This window comes from Sylvia atricapilla, chromosome 2, assembly GCF_009819655.1.
Source record: "Sylvia atricapilla isolate bSylAtr1 chromosome 2, bSylAtr1.pri, whole genome shotgun sequence".
In the NCBI taxonomy this organism is placed as follows: Eukaryota; Metazoa; Chordata; class Aves; order Passeriformes; family Sylviidae; genus Sylvia; species Sylvia atricapilla.
Window position 1 is genome coordinate 119,492 of NC_089141.1, and position 25,577 is coordinate 145,068.

At 40.1% G+C, this 25,577-nt stretch overlaps 1 protein-coding gene across 1 annotated transcript in view; it reads right to left on the bottom strand.

The window, feature by feature from the left end:
• Positions 1–1,525: 1,525 nt before the first annotated feature.
• GUCA1C (guanylate cyclase activator 1C) overlaps positions 1,526–25,577 on the bottom strand; it is a 33,255-nt gene continuing 9,203 nt past the window's right edge. Inside the window, exons 2-4 of the mRNA XM_066338515.1 lie at positions 7,509–7,658; positions 4,808–4,895; positions 1,526–1,872 (exon numbers count right to left, since the gene is read on the bottom strand). Coding sequence (XP_066194612.1) covers positions 1,742–1,872; positions 4,808–4,895; positions 7,509–7,658 — 369 coding nt within the window. The 3' untranslated portion in view covers positions 1,526–1,741. The remainder of the gene's footprint in view (positions 1,873–4,807; positions 4,896–7,508; positions 7,659–25,577) is intronic.

Sequence of the window (25,577 nt, forward strand, 5' to 3'; positions counted from 1 at the left end):
AAGAACTGTAGTTTTCCTTTGCACACATTTCTTGCCATTCCATTTCAGCTCGACAATTTAGTCTTGTTATTTACAAAGTAAGGTTGTGCTTTCCTAAAAAATTGAAGAATATGTGATCATGCCATCTGCAAATGCCTTCCCTGCAGTCCTGGCTACCACCTTCAGAGACAATTGCAAGCCAGGACACATTGCAATGACAGGAGGTAGAAATCTCAGACTCAGTCGCTAAAAGCTTTAACCCAGGTGTTTGGGCAGGGCAAAGACACCTAAGTTGGGCAGGGAAAAGCTGTCTGTTTTCAGAAGCACAAGCTACCTCTTACCTTTTGTCTTATGTAGCCATAGCAAATAGCTCAGTAAACACATTTTTTTTGCAAAGGAGGACATAGAAATCGAAGGACACAAATCTCTGGGAGTGCTTACAAAATTATTTTGGTTTTGCTGTTCTTTGAACTTCTAGTTTTGCTTTACAAAGACAATAAAATTTAATTCCAACACTTTTATAAAAGGTTAATTTGACAGAACAGTGACTGAGCCCTGGGGAAAAAAAAATATCACATTAGTTTAATTAACAAATGTAATAAAATCAAGAGTAATAGAGAACTTGTTAAGGAGGATACACATCTTGGGAGTAGTAAGCTAACTGAAGTGTTTCCAGAGAATTAATCCAATTTTGAATACTGATTAGAGCAAATGTTAGGTTAATACAAAGCAGACTGTTCTTAATTCAGCTGGATAGAACACAATGCTACCTAAACATTTTTGCCCACCCTTTAGATAGGTTAAAGAACACATTATCAAAAGAAAAAAAATTAACTTTGTGTCTTCTAGAAAAGTTGAAGTTTGTGTTATTTTCATTATTTTATTGATTAGTCTGAACAGAAGAAAACGTGCTGTTTTCAGTCTGGATAGTGGGAATTTTCTTCACAGGAGCCGGTATGAGGCTGTGTTTGGATTTGTAACCAAAACAGTATCGATAACACAAGATGTTTTCATTACTGCTGAGAAGCCCTTGCACAGTGACAAGTCCTTTTGTGCCTCTCACCCCGCCCCAGCATGGAGTGGGCTGGGGGTGCACAGGGAGTGAAGGGACAGAGGCAGGACAGCTGACCCCAGTGACCACAGGGATATCCCACGCCACGTGGAGTCATGCTCTGCATATCAAGCTGGGTGGGAAGGAGGAAGGGAGGGGACGTTCAAAGCCATGGCATTTATCTTCTCAAGTCACTCTTATGCTTGATGGAGCCCTGCTTTCCCTGGAGATGGCTGAACATCTGCCTGCCTGTGGGAAATGGTGAATGAATTCCTTGCTTTGCTTGTGTGCATTTTCTTCCCATATCAAACTGTCTTTATTTCAGCCCACAAGTTACCTCACTCTTCCAGTTCTCTTCCCCATCCCACTAGAGTGGAGTGAGTGAGCAGCTAGCCAGGGTTTCTTCACAACATGTTCATAGAGATCAAATAAGTTACTTTTACTTCATCAAATACCTTTTCTATTATATGCAGGCAAAAGTTGTTGGTTTTCAGGTTTGTTTTTTTTCTTTGTCTGTGACTGCCACAGTCATTAGCAAGGGAAAGGACAAATAAAATAAAAGGAGATATATGAAGAGTGAAAATTGTTACTCCTGGAGAAGGCTGCTCAGTATTGCCCGGGCAGGCTTTGACAGCATCAAGCTCTCTGAATATATCAAATATTATCTTCCTTGAAATGGTGACACAGAGACAACCTCCACGACTGAATCCTTCAGACACTGTTTCTCCTGCCGTTCTGTATGACTTTGAGTACGTTGGAAAGGTCAAAACTTTTCGTAATCAATTCCATTAGGTCCTCATCTTTTTCCACACCATTGATAAACTCTTCTAAAGTCAGTTCCCCTAAAAGAAAGTCAGATGGTCTTTAGAAACTGAGAAAACCAGCAATCTCTCTAGCAAACAAAAGACAATTCATGCTAGATTGAATCCCATATAAAAACTGCTGATAGGCAAACGCAGGCAAAGAATTTGCTAATGTTTTCTCATTTCGCATCAGTCAGATCCTAGAACTCAGACTCATTTATTTTTCTGTTCAAACATGTGAAACACGGCTTTCACTGAGGTCTGAGACAATTGTAAGTGCTCATAAATGTGTGTAAAGGGCTCTAATGAAGCCTGTATCAGGGCTGAATTTTAGATGTACTGTCCACTTCTCACTAAGCTAACTGGAATTTATCTTAGAGCTGGTTTTAAAAGAGATTAGGGTGAGATTTGCTAAGGATTAGTGGGCATAGTCCCTGTGTTGACTACTAGGATTATTTAGAGCCACGATCAGATGCAGAAAAAAAATCAACTAAGTGGTTTGATAGATAAATTCTTTGAAGGAACTGAAATAGGCCATTTAGCTTTTTTGGGCTCATGTCAAAGTGAGCTAATAACTTGGAAGTTTCAAGACAACAATAACATCTCTTGTATTGAAGAGTAGGAATATTGTTTAATGTTGTTCTTGATTTCCTGCTCTTTTCCTTGTCAGCAAAGACCAATTCTAGGCATGTGTCTGTCTGCATAGTACACAGAAATACACACAGTTCTCTGTCTAGGGGTTATTCCCATGTTACTGTTTTACCTTGAGAGGAGAAATAAATCTTGGTTGAATAAGAAGAGCCAGATTTTTTTCCTCTGAGAATGGTTTAAAGTTTCTTGTTAAATTCACAACAATGAGTGTTTTCTAAGTAAAATAAGAAATTACAAGGGCCAGGCAAAGAGTTAGCAAATAGCTGGATGAGCTAAAGCTCCAGGGTGTAGGGGAGCAGCAATTCAAGTCTTGTGTATGTCTGGTGAATGCTGAGCATGCTGACTTTGGGCTGTTTTCAGGTTTATGTACTCCCTGTAGGGGGGTTTTTTGTGTCTTGGTTTTTGTCCACGGCAGCCTTGGAAACATCATCTGACACGAAAAAGGAAAATGATCAGCATTTAAAAAATGTGAAAATTGCTTTCTAGCCATAGTCAGTAAAGTTTCCTTTCTGTTTAGTCACATATGCCCTTGCTACACTGATGACAGGCTCATATAAAGAGGAAAGCCATCATTTGACAGAAGTCCTGGTTCTTATGCTTCTGTGAAAGAAGATCCTCCTAAGACCCTCTCCAGGACCTGGCATGCAGAGCCCTGAGGAAGTTTGTACTTTTTTTTTCACTAACAGCCTATATAATCTTTCCCCAAGCAGAATCAGAACCAGCCATCTCTGTACACTTGCATGCACCATCCTTCTCTGTCACTCATCCACTCTTCCCACCCCAGGCACTCCTCTTAGTTCCCCCCTCCTCCCCTCCTTCCCGCATTGCCTTTGACTCATGGCTTTGGGTGGATGGGCTCCTGGACTCATTTTCCTGCTCATTCAGGCCAACTGCTCTTGGATTCCCTCCTCTTGATCCCAAGCTGTACATTTTGAGGTACCAACAGCAGGAGTACAACCCATACTGCAGTTGCCAGATGAGGTTACACTGGCAGGCCCAGACTCACTGCTGCTGTGATGGGCCTCAGATTTCTGTGAGATATTTAAAACAAAATGCAAAACCAAGAGGAGATTTGTTCTAAGAACTGTTCTTTACAACCCATGGGATTATTTGTTGTATATTAATGTAAGGAAGGACTTTGCCTTTTATTTGTCTATTTGTACTTTTCTTTAATAAGCTACAGGGAGCTAGCATAGTTGAAGCTAAACTTGGTAAAACTTGGTCTGTTCCTCAGATCAAGCTAGTTTTGTTGCTTTCCAGCAATTTAAAAACTAAAATACTATGGAAAACAGTTTGAAATGGAACCACTATGAAGATAATCCTGAATATGTCATGTTCTGGACTTTCCTTGCTAAAATGTATGACACAAGTGATGGTCTAGCTCAGATACAATTATTACTTGCCAGTATGGTCAAAGGAGTGAATAATCATAGAATTTGGGTTAGATTTTGACTGGGTTATTTGGACTCCTTTCATAATTTGTTTTCACCCAGAGTGGGCCAAGGAAGCGGGTCAAAAAAACCCCTTCACTGATGCATCCTCCACATGCATCACAAGACCACTGTTTATACTCTGGTTATACACTGCAAACAACTTTTAAAAAGAGTAGCCTCAGTACATTAAATAAGACCATAAAAATGCCCCTGCCTCTGCTAAACTGCCCAAAATTCCTGTCTGTGACTTAGCTCTTGTTTTCTTTCCTAATGTTCCTAATTTATCAGTGCAGCGATTGCTGTAAAACATAGTTGCCAGTGGAAGGAATACCTTCATAATTAGGAGTATGAGGGGGGACTTTCATCTGCAACAAATTTTCAATTAGAAACAACTCTGAAGCCGTGAAATAAAATTATAGTTTCCAAATGCAAGACTAATTGGTTTGACCTAGTATCTGGAGGAAAAAACAGGAGCATGTATCTTAGCATGTGTTGACAGTCAGCCTTCAAGGAATATCCAATATGCTCACCAGTGTTTGGAACATGCTAGAGCATGTGCAACCATCAATCCTACTGGAGTTTCTTTTAAGGATTTAAAATAGATTATACCAACACAAATATATTACTCCCCCACCTCCAATCACACTTTCATTTTGCTGTGCAACCTGAGAACTGGCATTTTGGATGAATGGTGCAGAAAAAACCCTCTGTTTTAGCCCTTACTGCATGTAATTCCTTTGTCAGTTGACTTACACTTCACTGTAAAGCTGAAGTAAAATAAGGGCAGATTCAGACTTTCAGTTATCTAAACCAGTCATCCTTCAGCTGCATGTTCAAATCCTTTCTTGCAGAGGAGTCTCTGCCAATGCCAACAAAATCTAGATTCTTACCGTCATTGTTCACATCTATCTTCTGAAAGATCATGTTTGTGAATTCTTCAGCAGTCATGTTGGTGTAGCCATTAATAGCCTGGATAGCCTGAGGGCAGAGACACAGCAAGTTCTTTCAGAGGCTTTCCCATCGGGTTGTGAAAATAATACACTGGCAGAAGTAGTGCTTTAAGTGCAACTCTTTAGTTCACAAACCCTTCCAAAAATCTCTAAATAAATAGCTATTTCAAGTAAAACTTCAGTAATGAGGACTGGAAATTTAATTAACATAACACGGCCTGGAGATTACAGCCTAATTTGCATATCTCGGAAGAACCATGCGGCACCTCTGCTCTGTAATACACTTTAGATTCCACATCAGCATTTTTATCTGGCCCTAGAGAGTTCCCTGCCTTCAGAGAGTGCCCTTTGGTCTGTGTGATTTAAATGCAGTATTGTTTGTTGATTTATAGGGAGTATTGTTTTTCCCAGCTGAAAGCACATGCAGAGAAAGTATAAGTAATTTTTTCTATTAAGACACGTTTAATTTAGTAATCACAAATAAAGTCAGCAGTCCTGGAAGTTAAGAAAACCAGAAGGATCCCCTCTACTTTTTTTTTTTTTTTTTTTGGTGGCAAAATGACTCAATATTTGGAGTAAAAGTACAAATGGATGTTTTTGCAAAATTTTGTCCCACTGATTGGGAAAATATGTGCATATATAAACATGCATGTACATTATATAATGGGCACAGTATGGAATTTGTTTCTCTGCACTTGAATTATCTTGAGATGAACTATGTTGTGTAAGATAAGTCACTATATGTGCCACTTGTTTCTTTTGTGTCTCTTTCCTAACACTATATTAGACCTCATTTTAAAACAAGAAGTTAAACCTATTCAGCACTGATATGGAATCCTTGATCAAATAAAATCATGAAAATGCTCCTCCAAATGCCCTGAATTCCTGTCTGTTTCAAAAAGGAGCAATAGTTTTACAAAAATAGTTACATAAAATTGTTTCTATTACTAATTTGTACTTTAGGTACTTCTGGTATTTTATATGTCTGACCCTCCTGCAGTCTTCAGTAGAGAGTTCTCTTCCACAGTTAAATTTATTGCAGGGCCAGGAGTAAAGCAGTGGTTCCTGAAGTATTTGAGTCACTGACTACCACAAAAGCCCCTTCAATAGTAAAAAGCCCCTTCAATAGTAAACTACTTGGTATTGAAATGGTGCATGGTTATCTGGAAGGAGTTTTGCTAGTTGGTAGTGATATACTGGTCCATAGTTTGCATAGCTGTAGAGACAGATTTAATTTTAATAGCACTTCTGTGTTTCTAAATTAATGCCTCAGATATGAGACATCTTTTTGGGCAAAGCCTTGTTTACTGATGCTTATGATATGCTGGGCACCCCTTAATGGCTGCAAGCCTGTTCTTTTTTTTTCTTTTAGGGCCCACAATTTTTAATCTAGTCTAGGTCAATGACTTAGGCAGGTTCAAATTAAAGTCCTTATACTTTAAAAGAGATGAAAACACACAGAGATCTGAACTGGTTTTAAAACCAGGTAAAAGAAAAATGAAATATTCTTTTTTGAAAGGATTTTAATTTTAATTCTCATTTTGAATAAAGCCCCAGACAAAACACTGCTGACTCATTGGCTCTGGGTGAAAATTAGTGGAGAATATTTGCAGAAGAAAGATTTCGCTAGTCTCAAAGGAGAAATCTGGAGAATTCAGCCTCTCCTTTTGCCTTTAGAAAGCTGCTCGTTAGGTGGTCAGCTTTGTTTGTTTGACCCGGTAGCTCCACCTGGCTGTAGTTCCTTTCCTTTGGCAGCAGCTATTTAAAGTCTCCAACAGTGACTGGCTTGGCACCAGAAGTGCAGACTCCAGAAATACGTTTCTTGTTTGTTATGACATTAAAACTCTATTAAGGTTTGATGCTCCCTGCAGCAAAACTTTGATCCATAGTGAGTCATGTACATTTAGGGAGCAGTATTGAGTCATATATATTTGTAAGAGGCCTTAACATACCTTTTGGATGAAAGCAGCTAATGAAGAGCACAGTGTTATTTCATTAGAGTGAGCTGAAAATTATAAAGATAAATTTAAAGAAACAATTGCACTTCTTTGGTTTTATGGGTTTGATGAGGACCCATTTTCTGCAAAATTTTGGAAGTGTTTTTATCCAAATGTCACCATGTGATTTATTAGTAAAATTATATTTCCATGATTTAGTTTTAAAATAGGGGTAAATGGCATTTGTAGTAACCAATCTAAGAGCCTTTCAAAAAATTAAAATATTGTAATATTTTGATGACATCTGTATTTTTCTTACTGCAAGATCAGTTTGAGAAGCCAGTTTTCCACCACAGACTGGCACATATACTTGTAACTATTTTTGTGACTTGTAACTGTTTTACCCATTATGCTGCTACCGTTCTACCCTGCCTTATAGTATAGTTTGTCACAGTAATGTCTCTACTGTTTCTACAGTATTTTATCTGTAGAACTATGGCTTAAAGTAAAATACTACTTAGATGTGTTCAATAAGGAAGAAAGTAATGTCAAGAGTGTCACTACTAGCCACTGTTAATTTTGGTTTTACAGCCATAAAACATTAGATAAAGTACTGACAGTCCATTTACAGCACATGATGAACCACTGTTTCAGGGGCAATGCACTATATCAAATGCTCCTGCTGCTGGTCATAACTTGCTTACCCTGAATATGCTTAATAGTTCCTTCTTGTCAATGCATCCGTTTCCATCAGCATCATATAGCTTGAAGTACCATTTCAATTTTTGGTCAATTTTCCCTCGTATAACCAAATTTATTGCAGCTATGAACTCCAAGAAGTCTATAAATCCGTCCTAAGAGAAAGAGAGAGGGAGAGAAAAAAACACACCTATTTAACAACATTGGTTTTCTGTTCTTTCTGGCACTTGCACAGAAACAGGTCATCAAATTCCCCAAAATACGCATTGATTTATGAAGCACCTTAACACAGAAATCTTCTGTGGTATTAAAAAGTGATAGAAGGGTGTGCTCAACCAGAAGAGCTATAGGAAGAGGTGTTAGGAAGTATAGTTTTTTCTCCCCTGAAATTGGGGGGTTGTGGAGGTGAGGGGGAAATCTGTTCTAAGCAATTGTTATTGGCAGTTTTTAAGAGGAAAAGAAGCACTTTTGTGGCAGACTGCCATGTGAAAAAGAGGAGTTTGGGATATCTGGTTTGGTACTAATGAGATATCTCCAGTGGAGTTGTTTACATCTATACTGCCGAGCTATGCATCATTTCCAGTGCCACAGAGCTGGTCCAGGTGTTATTCATCTCAGAGACCACGTAATAAGTGCTTTAAAATTGTAACCAATACTCTGGCATGAACCCTAAGTCCTGTGGTTTATCCAAATAAAATCAAGTCTCTCTGATGAACATTTTGCATGGGATATAAGCCTTCAAGCCAGAAATTAGTTTCTAAATAATAGGAAGAGAATTTCAGATTTATTTAATTCATTATTTTCTTACTGCTTTGCTCAAGCTACTGATAGAAGCCTGTCAAGGACAGGCCTCCATAGTCATGTTCTGTTTCTGTGAAAATGTGGTTAGGATGGAAGAAACAGTTGATGAGTTTGGAGCATACTTGCTCCAACTGTTTCTCATGTGCATACAAAAAGAATTAACAGCTGGTAAATTTTGTTTTGTGATCAGAATCCAATTGGTCAGAATCCAATTGCTCAGAAAACCTTGGAAAGACTTGTTAGTTTCAGAGGCCTTTGACTGAAAAGAGAAGGTTGGATGAGTATCAAGTAGGTTTAGCATGTTACTCAGTTTTATTGTCATATATCAACAGACATCTTGCCAGTTGAGGTTTACAACCAGGAGGCATTAATCAGTCCTCAGTATTGTACTGCAGGAAAAGAAGCCCTGTAAGGATGCGGTGCAACTCATTGCCAAAATCAAAATCCTAAAATCATATAGGTTGGAAAAGACCCTTAAAGCCATCAGGTCCAAGAGTTAACCCAGGACTGCCAAGTCCATCACTAAACTGTGCCCCTAAGTGCCACACCTTACATGTCTTTGGAAGACCTCCAGGCACTATCAATATATTTTTGTGACAAGGAACCAGACATGTGACCATGCAAAGAATGATGACAAACAGAAATTTATAAGGGCTAGAATATTCTGAAATTGGGAGCTCTGCTGACCAACCTTCCATTGAAAACAAACCAAAACTCCTAAAATCATCCTCACACATCTACCTGCCTAGATTCAATCAGAAAAGATTGTGGAAATGAATGTAGGTTCTCAAAGACTGGATATATATATTTTAAATAGGAGTATATCCTCTCTTTTTTCTCTTTTCTTTTCTCTTTTCTCCTTTTAGATTCCTCACAATTGTGCCCTCATGATGCTGATTTGGGTGAGAGCTCCTGGGAGCCTCCTGTAATGCTTGTTCTGATTTCTGTGCAAGGCTGATCAGCAGAGTGGCACCTAAGAGATAAATCCAATGTACTCAAACACTGGATGCAGCCTTCATGCAGAAATGGTGTGTGCACGAGTTGTGCAAACTGACTATTGCTTCACAGACCCTCTGCAGGTTTTCTAGTGGTTGCTTGTTTTACTCTAATTGCAATCACAAGCAAAAGCAGCAAAGACACCATTCAACCTCTGTTTAAGATTAAATGAAATTTGACAGTAACTACATATAATTTTCAAACAAAATTAGGCCCAGTATTAAAAGCAGATGCTTAACCAAAAATGACCTATCACGCGCTACAAACTTAATCTTCTTTTTGGCACACTGGCTAAATTTCCATTTTGCAAGTATTATTTCAAGAAGGATCTCATAAAGTATTTTACTGGAAGTCAAAATGTATTTTGCTGATTGCATTTCCATCATCTGATTTGATATATCTATTAAGAATGTGGTTAAATGCATTTCACATTGCTGCTTTTTTACTGCATTTCATACTGCTTATTGAAACTACAGATTAATTTTAGGATTTTTGGATGTCCATGACCAAATTAATTTTCTTCTTTCTCCCTTACATTTCACTTGGGATTTTTGAAAATATCATTTTGTTTGCTTTCTTTCTGCATGTTGGTGTCACTATTGTTGTTCTGACAAAACATCAGAAGTTTGGACACCAGTCCAAATTACATACCCAAGTGTTTGGGTATGTAATTCTGATCTGGTGGATTATATGGCCTGTCCCAAACAGCTGAAGGGACTGAAGGCCAGGGTCAAAAAATTCCCACCTCTGAAAAACACCTGGAGAAATTGTAGTTGTCAGGAAAGCCCTTGCCGCTTTCTGTGGTAGTGCAAAAACTACTGGTGCCATGGTAGCCAGTGGCCAGGTTCTATTTCTCAGGCATTGAAATACTGAGAAGGTGGACATGTTTGTCTACCTGATGTGGAACCAGAAGCATTTCATAGAAGCATTGATGAGAAATGTAATGTTTTGCTGCCTTCACCAAAAAACATACATTGTAAGTAAAAAAGGAAACATTTATGGGATGCAGAAGGCTACAGTGATCTTGTTGCACCTGTATAGAACTTTCTGAGATAAAGAGAAATACTGCACTTTTTACAGTAGCATCTCAAAACACGACATTAAACAGTGAAAAACATAGTAACAGTAACCTGTGAAGATCATCCTGTGGTTCTCTGAGCACAACAAATAAAGCAATAAATGTGTTACGATGTTATTAAAAGAATACTGCCATGCTGATTTACCCATCTGCTTCTCTACAGTCATTCTCAATACAAATACCTAGGCAGGTCCTTCTGTGTCTCTGGGCTCTGTAAAACACCTCTCTGCAGCACGCACAGCAGTGTATCTGTTGCCTGTTAGAAAGTAATTAATTCACAAGCAAATGGCTACTGTAAGAATAATAAAATTAATTTTTAAATAATGCTCAACAACATAATAAGCAGAGCCGATTACCAGTGGTGGAAATATTATTACATTATTTACTTTTGGTGTTTAACTCTGTAATTGTCAAATATTTGTAATATTTTGATTAAATGGAATTAATGCTAGTGAAACCTGCTTATTCATCAGCTTAGAACACAAGACAAATTTAGGGGTGTGAAGGTTTCTTTTCCATGTCTGTGTGGTGCTGCCTCTGCCGTACTTGTCTGCAGCATGCTGCCATGGGCATCTGTAGGGATGGTGAAGTCCTGTACTCTCTCCTGCCCAAATGAACACAGGCACATGGAGTTACTTCACAGGGTATTCTTCTGGGTATGGTGGAAAATAGAGGGATACAAATCTCCTAATGTGGTTCTGAGAACTAGGCTGGAGACATGCCAAAAACATGGGTTCAGATCTTCTTTTATACGCCCCAAAGTTTTCTGTATTTCTATGCATAGTAGGCTCAATAAAAATGTAGATCTATTTTTAGTCTTTTAACAGCTTGACTGGATGAACTAGAAGTTTAAGGACGCTTTATGGTCATGCATGTGTTTGTGTCCTTTAATACTGTGCTTTCGTAATTTGTTTTGCTTTCACTTTTTAAAGCCACTTGCAACAGACTGATTCACACAACAAAGACAAAAGGAGGCTCCAAAAATGGAAGGAGAGCTTGGGGATGGTATGAAATTGGTCCTCAGGGCACTACTGTCCATGACTGCCTAGGGCCCAGAGCCCATTTCAGTTTTTCATTAGCTACTGGATCTCCTGAAGAAAAAGGAATTTAATTCTGTCCTTTCATGAGAGGTTTTTGCTTCAGGCTGTCAGTCCATGTACTTTTACTGGAGGCTGCTCACCATTATTTGGTGAGGACAGAGATGTGTGTCCCCTGGGGCAAAGCTGGGCAGTGAGGAACTGCCACATTATACAAGGCAATTAATACCCCAGCCCTGGAGCTGTAGGAGGGCATTACCCTTTGGCTCCCAGAACAGCACTCCTAATCTTCACAGATCCTTAAGAAAACTCTTAAGACCTCAAACTATAGAGATTAAAAATAATTGACTTGTCAGCTATAAATACCCAGCTGATCTGAAACAGCACGGTTATCCAAGGCTGTGCCAGAGTGATCCGAACTCGGTGTTTTGGCTGCCCAGCTCTTCCCTGAGAGTGATTTCCAGGCAGTGACAGGGATCCCCTTGCAGGGGCACTCAGCCATCTCACACCACACGCTGTGGCCATGCATGTGAAAAGGGACAATTTCTGTCTCTGAAAACCCTATGGCTAGTGAACTCATCATCTTGGACTACTGTGGGCTCTACCAGGAGTCTATACACAATAAACAGTGCCTTGTTTCCAAAATCTGCTCCTGAAAAATCTCTAAACTCAATCTGACAGCAGGAGAATAGCTCAAATTGTTTATCAGGATAAATACGTGTGCAAAAATATTTGCAAAGATATTTCAAACCTAGGGCTTAGGTCATTAAGCCACCTTCTTTCCCAATTGCCTGTCTTTAGGAATAGTCCTTAAACCTCTTAAGGCAGAGAGAGGAGGTGTGGGTCAAACAGCTCAGAATAACTGTGAAATTTATAGCTAATCCTGTGTGCTTCTTTCATTCTCACTGGGTCCAATTTCAAATATAGCACTGCTTTCTCTGCCCTCAGAAACCTAAAGGAGGATTCATTTCACTCTATTTCTTCTTTCCTCACTCCATGGAATCAGAGAATGATAGAATCATGTAGGTTGGAAAAGGCCTCGAAGATCATTGAGTCCAACCATCCTTGATTTGTTTTTGCTTCTGAGTACTTTCATCTGCTCCTCAAAGGTTGCATGTGCAATTACTGAAGAAATAAAGGGCTACTTGTAACTCTGTTACTTTGATACTTCCCCAGGATCTTATCCTGGAGTTTGGGCTTGGCCGGACTCACAGGTTTCGTAAGTAAACAGGGCTGGCATTTGTCACGGGGCGGGGGAGACCTCAGCGAGCAAAGATTATTAACTAAGGATGAGGAGCAAAGCAGGGAATTAGGAGCTGCAGGTCGTTAAGTGGTTTTGTAATCGTTGCATTCTCACTGTTACGTAAAGGGATGAGGCTGTATTGACCAGACTGTTACACAAGGTTCTGCCTGCCCAGGTGCAGAGGACCTGGGAGAAATTACCAGGATATTTGTGTTGGAGGACTTGGAAATGCAGAGCCAGCTGTGTAACAAAGTCTGGCTCTCAGACTTTTAGGCTACCCTGGTAAAACCTGGTGAAATCCAACAAGTTAGGATGGCAATTTTATTACTTTAAAATTAACAGCTGTGCCCTAACTCCCTGCCATCATTGACAATTTTCTTTCGAGATTACTGGAGAAGACAGGGAGGTGACCAGGCTGGGGCCTCTGCCCAGGAAGGCTGTACTGAAAAGAGCTAGCCCTCTGCCCTCGGCCATTCTCTGGATGCTGGGCTTTAGCTGTCTGCACTCCTAATTTTGAGCCTTTGCATGTGCTTTTAGGAACATCTTTCCCAACTTAAAGCAGTAGGCAAGAGAGGAAAAAGACTAAAATATGCAGCCATGACAACACATTTCCCAGCAAATTCCTTGATAAAAATCTGCTAATCCTAGCAGATTTTTCTTGTTTGACAAATTCAAACCGAAGCAGGACAAACCTCCAGGAAAAGTTGCCTCCTTTTAAAAGAAAGATATCTGCCAAGGAAGGTGGGAAAAATATTATCCCCTTCTCTCTGAAGATAAGGGGGCAATATTTTGTTCTTTTATGACTCTGAAATGAAGAGGCTTTCGGGCAAAGATATGGGAAAAGGAGTAACAGTTCTTAACTAAGATGTGTAACGAGGCAAATGAATAAACAACCACCACAGCCCTAACAACACACAAAGCCCAGAATCCCAGCCCTCTCCCGGCCCTGGAGCTTCCCCTTTGCTGCAGTTCCGGGCGCAGCCGGCAGGGACGCCCCTGGAGCCCAGCCAGGCAGAGGGTGCGGTGATTCCTCCAAGGCGGCAGGGGGCGCTGTGGTGCGAGCGCAGCCGCATCTTCCTCACGTGGTGAAAAACTTTCAGCTCATAACTCAAACCTCATAATGTCAAATCCTACAGCCAAGAATTCAACTGTACTTGCATCAAGCAAGTCATGATTTTAAAGATAATGTAGGCTTTTAGTTGGTAATGAAAAATTTTTACAGCGTAAGTTTGTACTATCACAGCAGTGTTTGCTTTGGACCCTCTGTAACTTCAACTCCAGAATCCCAGTGATCCCGAGTCTCCCCAGGCACCTTCTGCCAAAGGCTCCAGGATTGGCCATAGTTCCCAGCTGCAAGGTAGAGCACATTCTTCACATCTGGTCCCATCCAGACTGGGCCAAGGGCTTCTGCATGAGTGACCTGCTTGATCTGGGCAAAGGTTTGTTGCTGTTCAGGGCCCCAGTAGAAATTGTTCTTCTTGTGGGTAACCCTGTAGAGAGGGCTCACAATCTGGCTGTACTCAGGAATGTGCATTCTCCAAAAACCTAGGGCACCTAGGAAAGCTTGTGTCTCCTTGTTGGTCAGTGGAGACATCGCTGTGATCTTATTGATGACCTCAGTGGGAATTTGATGCAATCCACCTTGCCACTTTACCCCCAGGAACTGGATCTCTCAGGCAGCTCCCTTAACTTTGCTTTCCTTGATAGTGAAACTGGCTTTCAGGAGAATCTGAATGATTTTCTTTCCTTTCTCAAACACTTCAGCTGCAGTCTTCCCCCACACAGTGATGTCATCAATGTACTGCAGATGTTCTGGAGCCCCATCCTTCTCCAGTGCAGCCTGGAGATTCGTCTCGATTCATCTGGTACTGCCAGCCCTGTCAAGGTGACAATTGGTATTTCTTTTTCCTTCACCTTCAGAACTCCAACTGTAGAAGGATTCTCTGATAGTCAGGCAAGGTGTTTAATTATGTAATGATTTCTGCCTCTACAGCAGCTATCCCAAATGCCCACCTGAGTCCCTTAGGGTCTTTGTAGTAGCCATTCCTGAGGAAGTCTATGCCCAGAATACACGGGGCCCCTGGGCCGGTCACAATCGGATGTTTCTGCCACTCCTTCCCAGTCAGGCTCATCTCAGCCTCCAACAGAGTCAATTCCTGTGATCCCCCTGTCACCCCAGCAATAGAAATCGTTTCTGCCCCCACATGTCCCGATGGCATTAGAGTACACTGTGATCCAGTATCAACCAAAGCTTTATATTTCTGTGGCTCTGATGTGCCAGGCCATCGAATCCACACAGTCCAAAAGACCCAGTTTTCCTGTGCCTCTTCCTGGCTAGAGGCAGGGCCCCTCTAGCACTGGTTATCATTTTCCTCCTGGGCTTACATACTAGAAGTTCCTCCAAGGGGTCTGACACATGGTCTTCACTTCTGTGACACCTGGCAGCTTGGTCACAGGAGGCTGAAGCTACCTTCATTTTTGTGGAACCCCCTCAGTGAGTGTTTCACACACCTGTGCTGCCAGGACAGAAGTGGGTTTCCCATGCCACCTTCCCATGTCTCCCTCATGGCCACACAGGAAAAACCACAGCTCAGCTCATGCAGTGTACCCTCTCTCCTGAGCTGGGGGGCATCGGGCTCTTGTGTCGGGGTCTGTGACTTGCACTTGTGCTGCACTGTTCCTCCTTACCTGCACCCTCACCTCCCTAACCTTCTCTTTAAACTAACCTTTGAGGTCCTTAACCACAGCAGAGATTTTAGGGCACTGCACCTTTTAAAGGCACTTAATCGTACTGAGAAGAATTAGATAACTATACTGCCTTGAACACAGCAAAGCATAATATAACCCTCTCATTTATTGTAATCAGGCTGGTTACTTCACATTTGAGATAATTTTGTGCAACATTACTCCAGATTAAGGAGAAGCAAGTGATTTGGATTTGCTGTTTTTGTTGGATTTTGTCTGAAACTAATGGGAACAGGAGTTTTACATGTTGCCTTCAAAAAGTCCAAATATATCAGGAAGCTGTAGATTTTTGTAACTTCCAACAGAAGAATTCGTTCTGTCTAAGACATATCTAGAGCCTTACTTTCTTCCAGCCCTTGGTTTAGAAGCCGATTATTTTTTTCACATACAGGTTTTTTATTACTGACTACAACTTGATAGAAATGACTGCCATAAAACAAAAGTAAGTTTTCTAGGCTTTTCTTGTTGTAGGGACATTTATAAGAGTGACAAAGGCTTCAAAACCAGAAAAAGCAAGAGTTAGGTGTCTCTGAACAAAGTGGAAGTACTGGGCCAGTACAAGAACAATGGAAAAGGAATAATGTAAAATATCCTGCCTTGATGCAAAATCAGTTTATATGGTTCTTGGCCCCACAGTGTAATGCAGATGTTACTGCTGCAACCTTGTTGCCTTGGCTAAACTGGTTGGTTAGATTAGGCTAAGAGAAGTGTCCAAGGAGTCATTTCAGGCTGAAGACATCCCTGAACTTATGTTTGCTCAATTATTCAGAGACTTATGACACAAAAGAGGAAAGTAGTTCAGGAAAGCTTGGGAAAATATTTCTCTGATCATCATCTTTACTTTCTATTAACTATTGCACCCAATTTCACTGTGTTTGCTTTGGTAATGCCCGTAAACATGGAAGGATGTAGCAAAAGGGCTAAGGCTCCTTCGGCAGCCTGACAACTCATATCACAGCTGCTGTTCCCAGTTCTGAGCACACAATACAGCAAGACAGTCTGCAAAAGTAGGCCCAACTGAAAATTATATTTTCCAGGACAGTTAGCAAAGTTATCCTGAGCCATTATAGTCAATCTCACAAGAAGCAGAAATGTTTAAGATTTAGGTTCCAGGTAGTTTTCAAAGGATTGCTCTCTAGCACCCATTTCCCCCCCCCATCCTTTAAGAGCTCTTCATACCTGCTGTGATCATGTGGAAGGCAGCTAGTATATCATGCCAGGTAACATTTGCTCAGTTGGGCCCTGCAGTCTTTAACAAAAGAATATCTTCACTAGAGTCTCTAGACCAGATGCTTCACAGAGATAAGCATTCCTCTCTCTCTCACAGTTCTCAAGGTGGAAAAAGTGGAAGGAAAAAACCCAAATGAAGGCCAAACGAAGAATGAATTACAATAAGCAGCAAAAGACCTCTGAAAAATATGATATCTTTCTGTGGACATTTGTATGCTTTTTATGGAATATGAAGTACAAACACTGCTTTAATAGAGAACTTCATGGCCAAATGACTCTCATTTCCTTCTACTACAACACCAAAGATGTAGTACTTGGCTAACCACATTCATGTCCCTATTACCAAAAGAAGATAACATCTATTTATATCCAGAACACAAAATCAGATGCTGAGAAGTCTACATGAAAATTTGAATTATAAAGACACTGCAGGACAGTTGGGAAGGGGCTAGGATGAGAAAAAAAGAAAAGATGGTCTGCCTCCCAACACTTCTTGGCTTTGTTCAAAGCACGAGTAATGAAAGGAAACAGTTATTCTTCAGGGGAAAAAAAAAAAAAAGGAGAAAAAAGAAAAAGATTTAACTTGAGAGTTAGTTTACATTGCTATGTAGTCATCTCTACACACAACAAAGTTCTCTTGAAGTAAGATATTTTTACATTTCTTATTATCTGTTCTACATCAAACATCCTTTTAAAACTTTCTTCTTAATATTTTAAATGGATTCATTTTAAAATCTTTTTTTATCATTCTAATCTGCATAATGATGTCAGATGAACTCTATCAGAGAACTACTTTACATTTTAAATGAAAAACACAAAGTAGAAAAATGATTAAAGATTGACATCAGCTGGTGGCTCCTTATCTGAAGATTTCTAAAACTGCTGTGGAGTGTCCATTTTTGTGCATCTACCAACTTTATCTCTGCATAAGAAGTAGCAAAAAATAGTGTTCTCTGATGTGGTCTGTTCAATGCTTTTTAAATTTAACAGAAAATCCTCAAACTTGCCTAATTTTTCTTCAGTGCCAAACACCTATTAATCTTTTTTACTCTTCACAGTAAACCTACCTTTTAAAATCTGCTTTTCCTACAAAGCAGCAGACATTTATTCCTGTAGCTAGTTTCAATTAATGCCAAAAGAAGCAGTAAGAGAACTACAACAGCAGCATCCCATTTTCAGTCCATTGCTTCGTGTGTTAAATGGCTATACAAAGTCTGTCCTTCAGAGCTCATAAGAACTCCGTCAATCAATCAACCTATCAATCAACAGTGTTACATTTTTATTTTTAGTGGTGGCAAACCTATCCACAAGTTAACAGGAAATGGATGACAGTGATCTAGGTTTCTGATTTAAAGAAAGGAGATATTTCAGAATAAGTGTTAAATAGTAGCAGTGCTGACTGTAGCATTTTTCCTTATTTCTGCCTAAGAGCAAGTAACACATGCAATGTATTATGGATACACCAGACATTTTTTTCCTAGATATGTTTTCTCCTTCAACATCGGTGAAACCTCATTTTGACAGATACAACAACACTGAACTATGATACATCTTCTCACTGAAAACCAAATATACATCTGTATACTTGGCAACTACTGAGATATTATAGGTGACATAACTGTTTCCTCTCTAAAACTCATCATTAGGGTGCATCAACTAGAATTGAAAGGGTACACGTGGACTGAGATGCAGGGGAAGGAAAAAAGTAGGAAGAATTGAATGTGTTTGTATGTGCTTGCAGATTTATCCTTTTTGTTTTACAAATAGCTTAAGGGTGAAGAAGACTGAGATAATTTTTCCCAAAGAAGGGACTCTTCAAATCTAAGAAAGGGAATCCTTAAAAAAATTTATTTGGTTGCACTTGTGTTTTAATAAACATGTTATTTTTGGAAGTTTTCATTGGAAAGCTGTAGCAAAAGATAAACCTACCACTTATTATCCTGCCAATGTCTTTATATAAATAATGCTTACAAGAATTCATGTATGAGTCATTAATAAAACGTTTGCTGAAATGCTACCTTCTGCACTCCTTGTGATAATCTCAAGGAAAGTGAACTTTGCAATTACAGTTTCAAATGCTCAGCACCTTTATTTTTCATTGCTGTTAATAATGATGAAGAACAGCTTCCAAACCTCACTAGCCTATTTATTTGTTTGCTTGTTTTTAAGTTTAATTATTAGCAAAGCATCCCACAAAGGTCAAGGAAGGGTTGAAAACCCTTCACATGATAGTCCCTGTTTTTAAGAAATTTAAAAAAATTAAAAAGACATCTGTGTTCTTGGTGTACAGGGTCACTTAGGTTTGAAAACACTGGTGGTCTGCACAAGAGACACACTAGGAAGGGTTAGTGCTTATTTACTCTGTTCCTGAAACAGAGGAGAAAGGTTTTCAGACAAAGCCTCTGTCACTAACCTCGTGGAGAAACAGACCCTGCCTGGAAATGGCCTTTGTGCAGTGAACAGGGGCAATCTCTTGAGCCAGAACCACAAATACCTACACAGTGCTGAGAGGTGTGCCTGTCCCTCACAGGTGTCCCCGTACCTCACAGGTGTCCCCGTCCCTCACTGATATACCTGTATCTCATAATTGTACCTGTCTCTCACAGGTGTCCCTGTGCCTCACAGGTGTCCCTGGACACACATTGGCACATGAGATAACTGAGCCCATTATCAAACAGCTGCAGCACCATTGTCTCCTGGGCACAAAATGATCTGCCTGCTGCTGACACCAGAGGAGACCACAATCTCCACACAGCATTTAACTGCTCTGTGAAGATGTCCCTTTCCTTGTCATTTGTCCACTAGCCATTAATCTCCATGAGTGAGGAGCTGAACTACTTTCTCCAACCTAGAGAAAGGGAGGGACTGATAAGGTTTGGCTTGCAACTGAATTCCTGTTGGTATTTGTATGGATGACTTGAGAGTGAAATGAGTTTTGACTGGGCTTTCAGTCTATCACAAATTGTCAAAAACATCTTACCATGCTGCTATTATTCTTTTTAAACTCTTTTCAGTTTGCTGGAAATGTAGGGTTTTTACTGGAAATCTTCAGAGGGAAAAGAGTGTCTGTAACAGGCTTCTGCTGGAAGCAGCAAAGCTGATGAGAAGGTGGAATTTACAACTGTAATGACATTCCACAGTCCAACAGGAAGCCCATGAGGTTAATATTCCACACCTTACATGCTAGAGGTTTTAAACAGGGCACACATGAAATACAGAGGAGAAAATCTATACACCTTTCAGCAGTGTTTTACCATCTTGTTCTATCTTATATACCTCCAAACAGGGATGTCCTCAGATTAACTCGAGGCATTAGGCTGCTATAATTGGAACTGTAGATTAATCACAGGACCAACTCTTTAGCAGAGCTTTCTGAGCAGATTCCTATTTTGAGAAAACAGAAGCCTACATGTGAAAAATGTATTTTATGCTGAGAAGTCCGTTATTAAATGACTCAAGTTTTCCATAATGGATTTCTCTAGATTTAGATCAACTGTAAACTAGTCACTAAACTATATGATTTTTATAAGCTTCAGCAACAGAAATAACAATATTTAACTGTAAAAGTCCACTATTAAAGCATGGTTAGAGCAGGAAAAAATCAGGTCATATATCTATAAAAAGTCAGCTGGGGCAAGCACGGGAGAAGGTTCAAGTTTGCCAACCATCTAATTATAGCAGCACTTATATATAAAGGACACTTTTAAGAGAAAGGAAATGATTTCTATCAAGAAGTTTGGTATACTCCACCAGTCACTGAGCTAGAGACCCCTTAATTAGAAAGCAAATACCAGAAAAGAATGCAGTAGAAAAAGAAACAAAATTTTGATCTTCATACCTCAGAAGCTGTTAAAGTACTGGAGGAACTGAATGCAAGAAAAAATGATGAAATTATTTCTGAATTTGTGTATTATGCATTATTACATCCACTAACTGCTGTGGCTTGGAGATGATTCTCATCTGTTTAATACAGCTCAGTGCCTAAAAGTTCTACAGAATGTCAGAGACCCCTTATTTGTAGAGTAATAGCTGCAATTTCAGGGCCCAAAGTGTAACACTCCTATTCCTCATGCATCAGTACTAAACTAAAAGCCTTTTAGGATCAAATCTTGCATTTTTGCCAAAAATCCTGGGGCAGAGAAAAATCTGTAGAAAAACCTTTCTACAGGTTCTAAGACAAAACGTGAGTATATGGAATAAAGAGATCCTCTTATTTTATCTTATAAACAACATTACTTTCTTCTTGCCCTAAGAAGCTGGCTGCTATCACTTTATTCTCAGCTTAATCACATAAAAAATCACAGCCATGCATTTGAAAAGCGTGCATGCTTCTTATTTCTAAAACACAATAAAAGTATTCCTTAAACACAGTGGCCATTCATTTTGGTAATAAAAAAAAAAAAAGAAATTAAATTTATGAAACAGAGTGCTTTTAACAATGCTAGGAAAAAGAAAAGGAACCATATCACTATACTGAGTAGAGATTAAAATACTGCAAATCTGTAAAGCTCTGTAAAAAGTTGCCATGGGCACAGGATATAAATCTTGTCTCTTGCATCTTAAATTACTCCATTTTTTCCTGAATAAAAATATCTGTTGGTCTCAAATATGCCAGTTTTAGTTTTGTTTGCCTGATATCATTCCCTAGCAAGGTTGATCCTCTCAATATCTATCATACCTTTACAAATGCTCACAGGCTATTGATCAGCATAGATTTCTGAGCTTTGTTGCACTCTATCTCAATTCCCAGCTGCTCTATTGTTTAATAACTATTTTTCTACTCTGTTTTTTTTTTTTATTTTTTTTATTTCCTCATTTTTCTTTTAGCTTGGAAACTGATCTACAGGTTGGGATGTCCTTGCTGTAACTACACTTCAACTCCACATTACATGGAAAGCTGAATTTTTTAGTTAAACTACTTATGAAACACCTGAGAAAAAGGGGTATCTGTAGGGACTGGTAGAGGCAGTACACTAAGACACCATCTGGACACACATGACCTTCTCTGGTGAAGGAACTGCATTCCAACCCAACCCCATTAGTTTAATCAAACAGGCCTCCTCCCCTAACTGGTCTGCTATCTGTGAGCCCAAGACTGACAAGATACAGACAAGGGAGAAGACAGCAGAGGAAATGCTTTCTCCTGTGCTGACCATACAGCCATAGCCAACAGTCCCCCAAGGATGTGCTCCTGGAAGTTGGATGGTCACCAATAGGATGGGTGAGGAACCAGTTTTCCTGTGAGACCCAATTCCTGGTCATTACCCCATTCCTCAGCCTGTGTTGATCTTAGCTCGTCTGAGGAAGATGACGAAAGTCCAGACAGATGCAGCAAGAAAGTTCCCAGTAAAAGAGGGGATTCAGTCACACAGATGAGGCAGCTGAGATCTTTCAGGACAGCAATCCTGAAAGCCGTGCTGAAAAGGCAGTGTTCTCCAGCTGACAGTCCTGGTGCAGCTCTTTGTGCCTCTCTGTTTTTGATGCCATACATACCTCCGATCTACATTTAAAATGTGTATTAAGTCACCCCAAGCATCTGTCCTCTAGTTCTCATCAAAGCAGTTGTTTTAGTGTGTGGCAGCTTAACCACTTTGCATATACAAGTGATGGCAGCCTGCAGAGCAGAGTGGCACAACTCAGTAACACCAGGCAGAGTAGCAACAATTAGCAGATGACTCTTATTTTGTTTGGCCACTGCCACACCGAAGGGTGAGCAAATGCTCTTTCTCTAACCTGCTTTGATTCCACTCTCCTCACTTTTACATTAATCCAGACTCTGAAGGTTTCCCAGTACTGCAGAGCAGGTGCCCCAGGCTACTCGGCATCACAATGAGTGGAGGGCTCAAGGTGGCCAGCTCCAGGACCTTACAAACACGAGGCAGAGCTCAAGACAGAGCTAGAAAAGGGTGCTACACAGAAGTACCAGCATCTTCAGCCTTGTCTATATTACTGAGGAAAATGTATCTTTTCTGTCTGGGAGCCAGCTACATTACAGAGAGCTGATTGCAATCATAAGCAGTAATTGCCGTACAAAGGAAAGTAAATTAGAAGTATAGCCTAGAGAAACTGCTTGACCTCTTCATTCAGTAGTATTAGGTCTTGTGACTTGTATACTGAGTGTAAGCTCCTCATCTGAGTTGTCTTCCCCTCTGCCACATGTTCAAAATGGTACTCTGAGAAAATCCATTTATATACACTGCACTTCATCTTCAGTAAAGTGCAGATCATATTTCCCCTTTGTCTAACAATGCTGCAAGAACTTTCTTACTTTGAGCACACCAATGTTTTCGTATGCTTATATACAAGCACAGGATAAGCAATGAATAGAAGAATAACCAGTGAACTGTAAATTACATCTCTTTTTAAGAATTGTTTCCTGACATTTTTTAAAATGTCCTCAGAAAGTACTAACAAAAGTCTGAATCCAAACCCTCAAAGCACAGTCTCACTTCTTCCCCTCTAGTGTGCCTTGATGGCAAACCTGTCCACAAGAGCAGTTTTGGGAGAATAGCACAAAGAGGAGCCTGCAGGTGACAAGTCACAAAAAAGGCAGTAGTATGAGATTAAAAAAATAAAGAAAAGAAGGCTTACCTGGTTCAGATCAAAGATATCAAACACGCGTTTAATGTATAGGTCTCCCTGTGGATCCAGCCCTTGAAGATCCAAAAGTTTCTTGAATTCATGCAGACTAAGCAGCCCAGATGGACATTCTCTCATAAATTTGCTGTAATAATGGTGCATCTGTGCAGGGGGATCTGGTAACGATTCTTGGGCGCCCATGTTGTTACACAGTAAGCGTTCCTTTTTGTGTGTTCACATTTCTATCTGCCAGGTTCAAAGTCTTGCTCATGACCACAGCTCGGGTTAATATGGCTTTTAAATGGCTATGTTAAACATCTTACAGCGTAAGTTTCTATTTTTGTGTAGTGCCTATCTCTACTCATGAGATTACCTTTAATGCCTGGGTCTAAAATAGATGAGATTTCAAATTGTGGCTAAAGTAGAAGCAAAGAGCACCATGGTCCATCACTCTTCCACTGACAACAAACATACTTGTTATTAAAAAAATAAAGAGAATATTCTAAAAGTGGCTGATTTTGAATTATATACAAGCCATTAGCTACACACAAGTGTAATTCTGGAATACCTGTCAGCTATAGCTATAATTTTTGCTGCAAATAAGGATGGAAAAGTTGAGAGTGCAAACAGCAATGCCTGTTATTATATCCTCTTTGCTGTAAGTAGATTAAGCCTTTCTAAAAATTGAGCCCTTTGGACTCCTCCTTGATGTACTTTTTATCATAAATATGCTGTATATTTTGTATTTGTGTGCAAATCACATCCCGTTTCTTCCCTCTCAGCATAAGTTTCCAGATATAATACACAGTTTTGGTTACCAGCCTTGTCATAGAATTTAAACAGAAGAGGAATCTTTTACAGTAACTTCCTCAACAGAATTCAACTTAGTCCAGAAAGTAAATTAAAAACAGGTTTGTTCTTGGTCAGTGGCGGAGTCTTGCTTTTTGTTTTATAGCTTTCAGGAGCTGAATTCCTTCTTCCTCCATAAGCTTAGGGAAGGGGTTAGGTATCACTAATACTTCTGTACTGATTAGGTTTTATACAAGGAGATGAGCTGCTCAGGAGCGTTACTATAGGACAAAGAAACGAGGCGCTATAAATACCAGTGTGAGCATACAGGATGTTAGTGACACAGAAAGGAGACACTGCCCCTCATCCTTTTCATTTGTAGTCACACTGTGGCATTAAAGATCACAGCCCATGAAAAATGGTTACCATCCTCCAGCTGACTTCAGCTTAAGAGGAATCAATACTGTAAGATCAGGTCAGATTTTGAGAAGGACCCTCATACTCCTAATGGTCTGTACTTCAGCTCTCTCCACAAGAACAGCAACAAGTTTATTATCATATACTTCAAAATACTGCATATGAGTAAGAAAGCTTGAACACTTCTCAAGTGCTCATGAACCTCTGAAGACCGAACAGAAAGATCAAGACATTGCCATCGGTTTAACCAAAACAAGCAAAGAACATAGGGCAAAGTGAATAAATCGGTGTGTTGCCTTTTCTCCAGAGACCACATCCCAGCCCTTGACCTGCTGGGTGATCCCAGTGACTGAGAGAGAATGGGAACACACCTGTGCCGGCCTTTCCTGTGCAGGCGTGTGCTGGCTAGAACACCTAGGGTAAATGGAGGTGATGCAAGGACAAAGGAGGGGAAAGGAAAGCAGACAGACCTCTGGGGGATGCAGTCTGACGACAATTCAGAACTTTCTTCTTCAGCCACCATGCCCTGCTCTAAAAGGAATGAGCAGTGATTGTGTCAAACAGCAAAGACAGGTATTGTGCTTTAACCCCAAGTGGCAACTGAGTACTGTAGACAGCTGTGCTCCCACTCTCACCCCATCCTGCCCCTGGTGGGATGGAGAGGAGAATAGGAAAAAGACTGGTAGAACTAGTGAGTTTAGATAAGAATAGTTTAATAATTGAAATAAAATAAATATAGTAACTAAGAATAATAATGCAGGAGAGGAATAAAGCCCAAGAAAAAACAGTGTCGTACAATACAATTAGTCATCACCCTCTGAGCTATGCCCAGCCTGTCCCTGAGCAGCAATTGGCCCCTCCCAGCCAACTCCTCTTAGTTTATATACTGAGCATGATATTCTGTGTTTTGGAGTATCCCTTTGGCTAGTTTGGGTCAGGTGTCCTGGCTGTGATCCCTCACAGCTTCTTATGCACCTCCTCAGTGGCAGAGCATGAGACACTGACAAGTCCTTGGTTTAGGAGAAACACTACACAGCAACAACCAAAGCACCAGTGTGTTATTAATATTACTCCTACTAAATCCAAAACACAGCATTGTACTAGATACAAGGAAGAAAATGAACCCTATCCCAGCTAAAACCAAGACAAGAGAGTATCA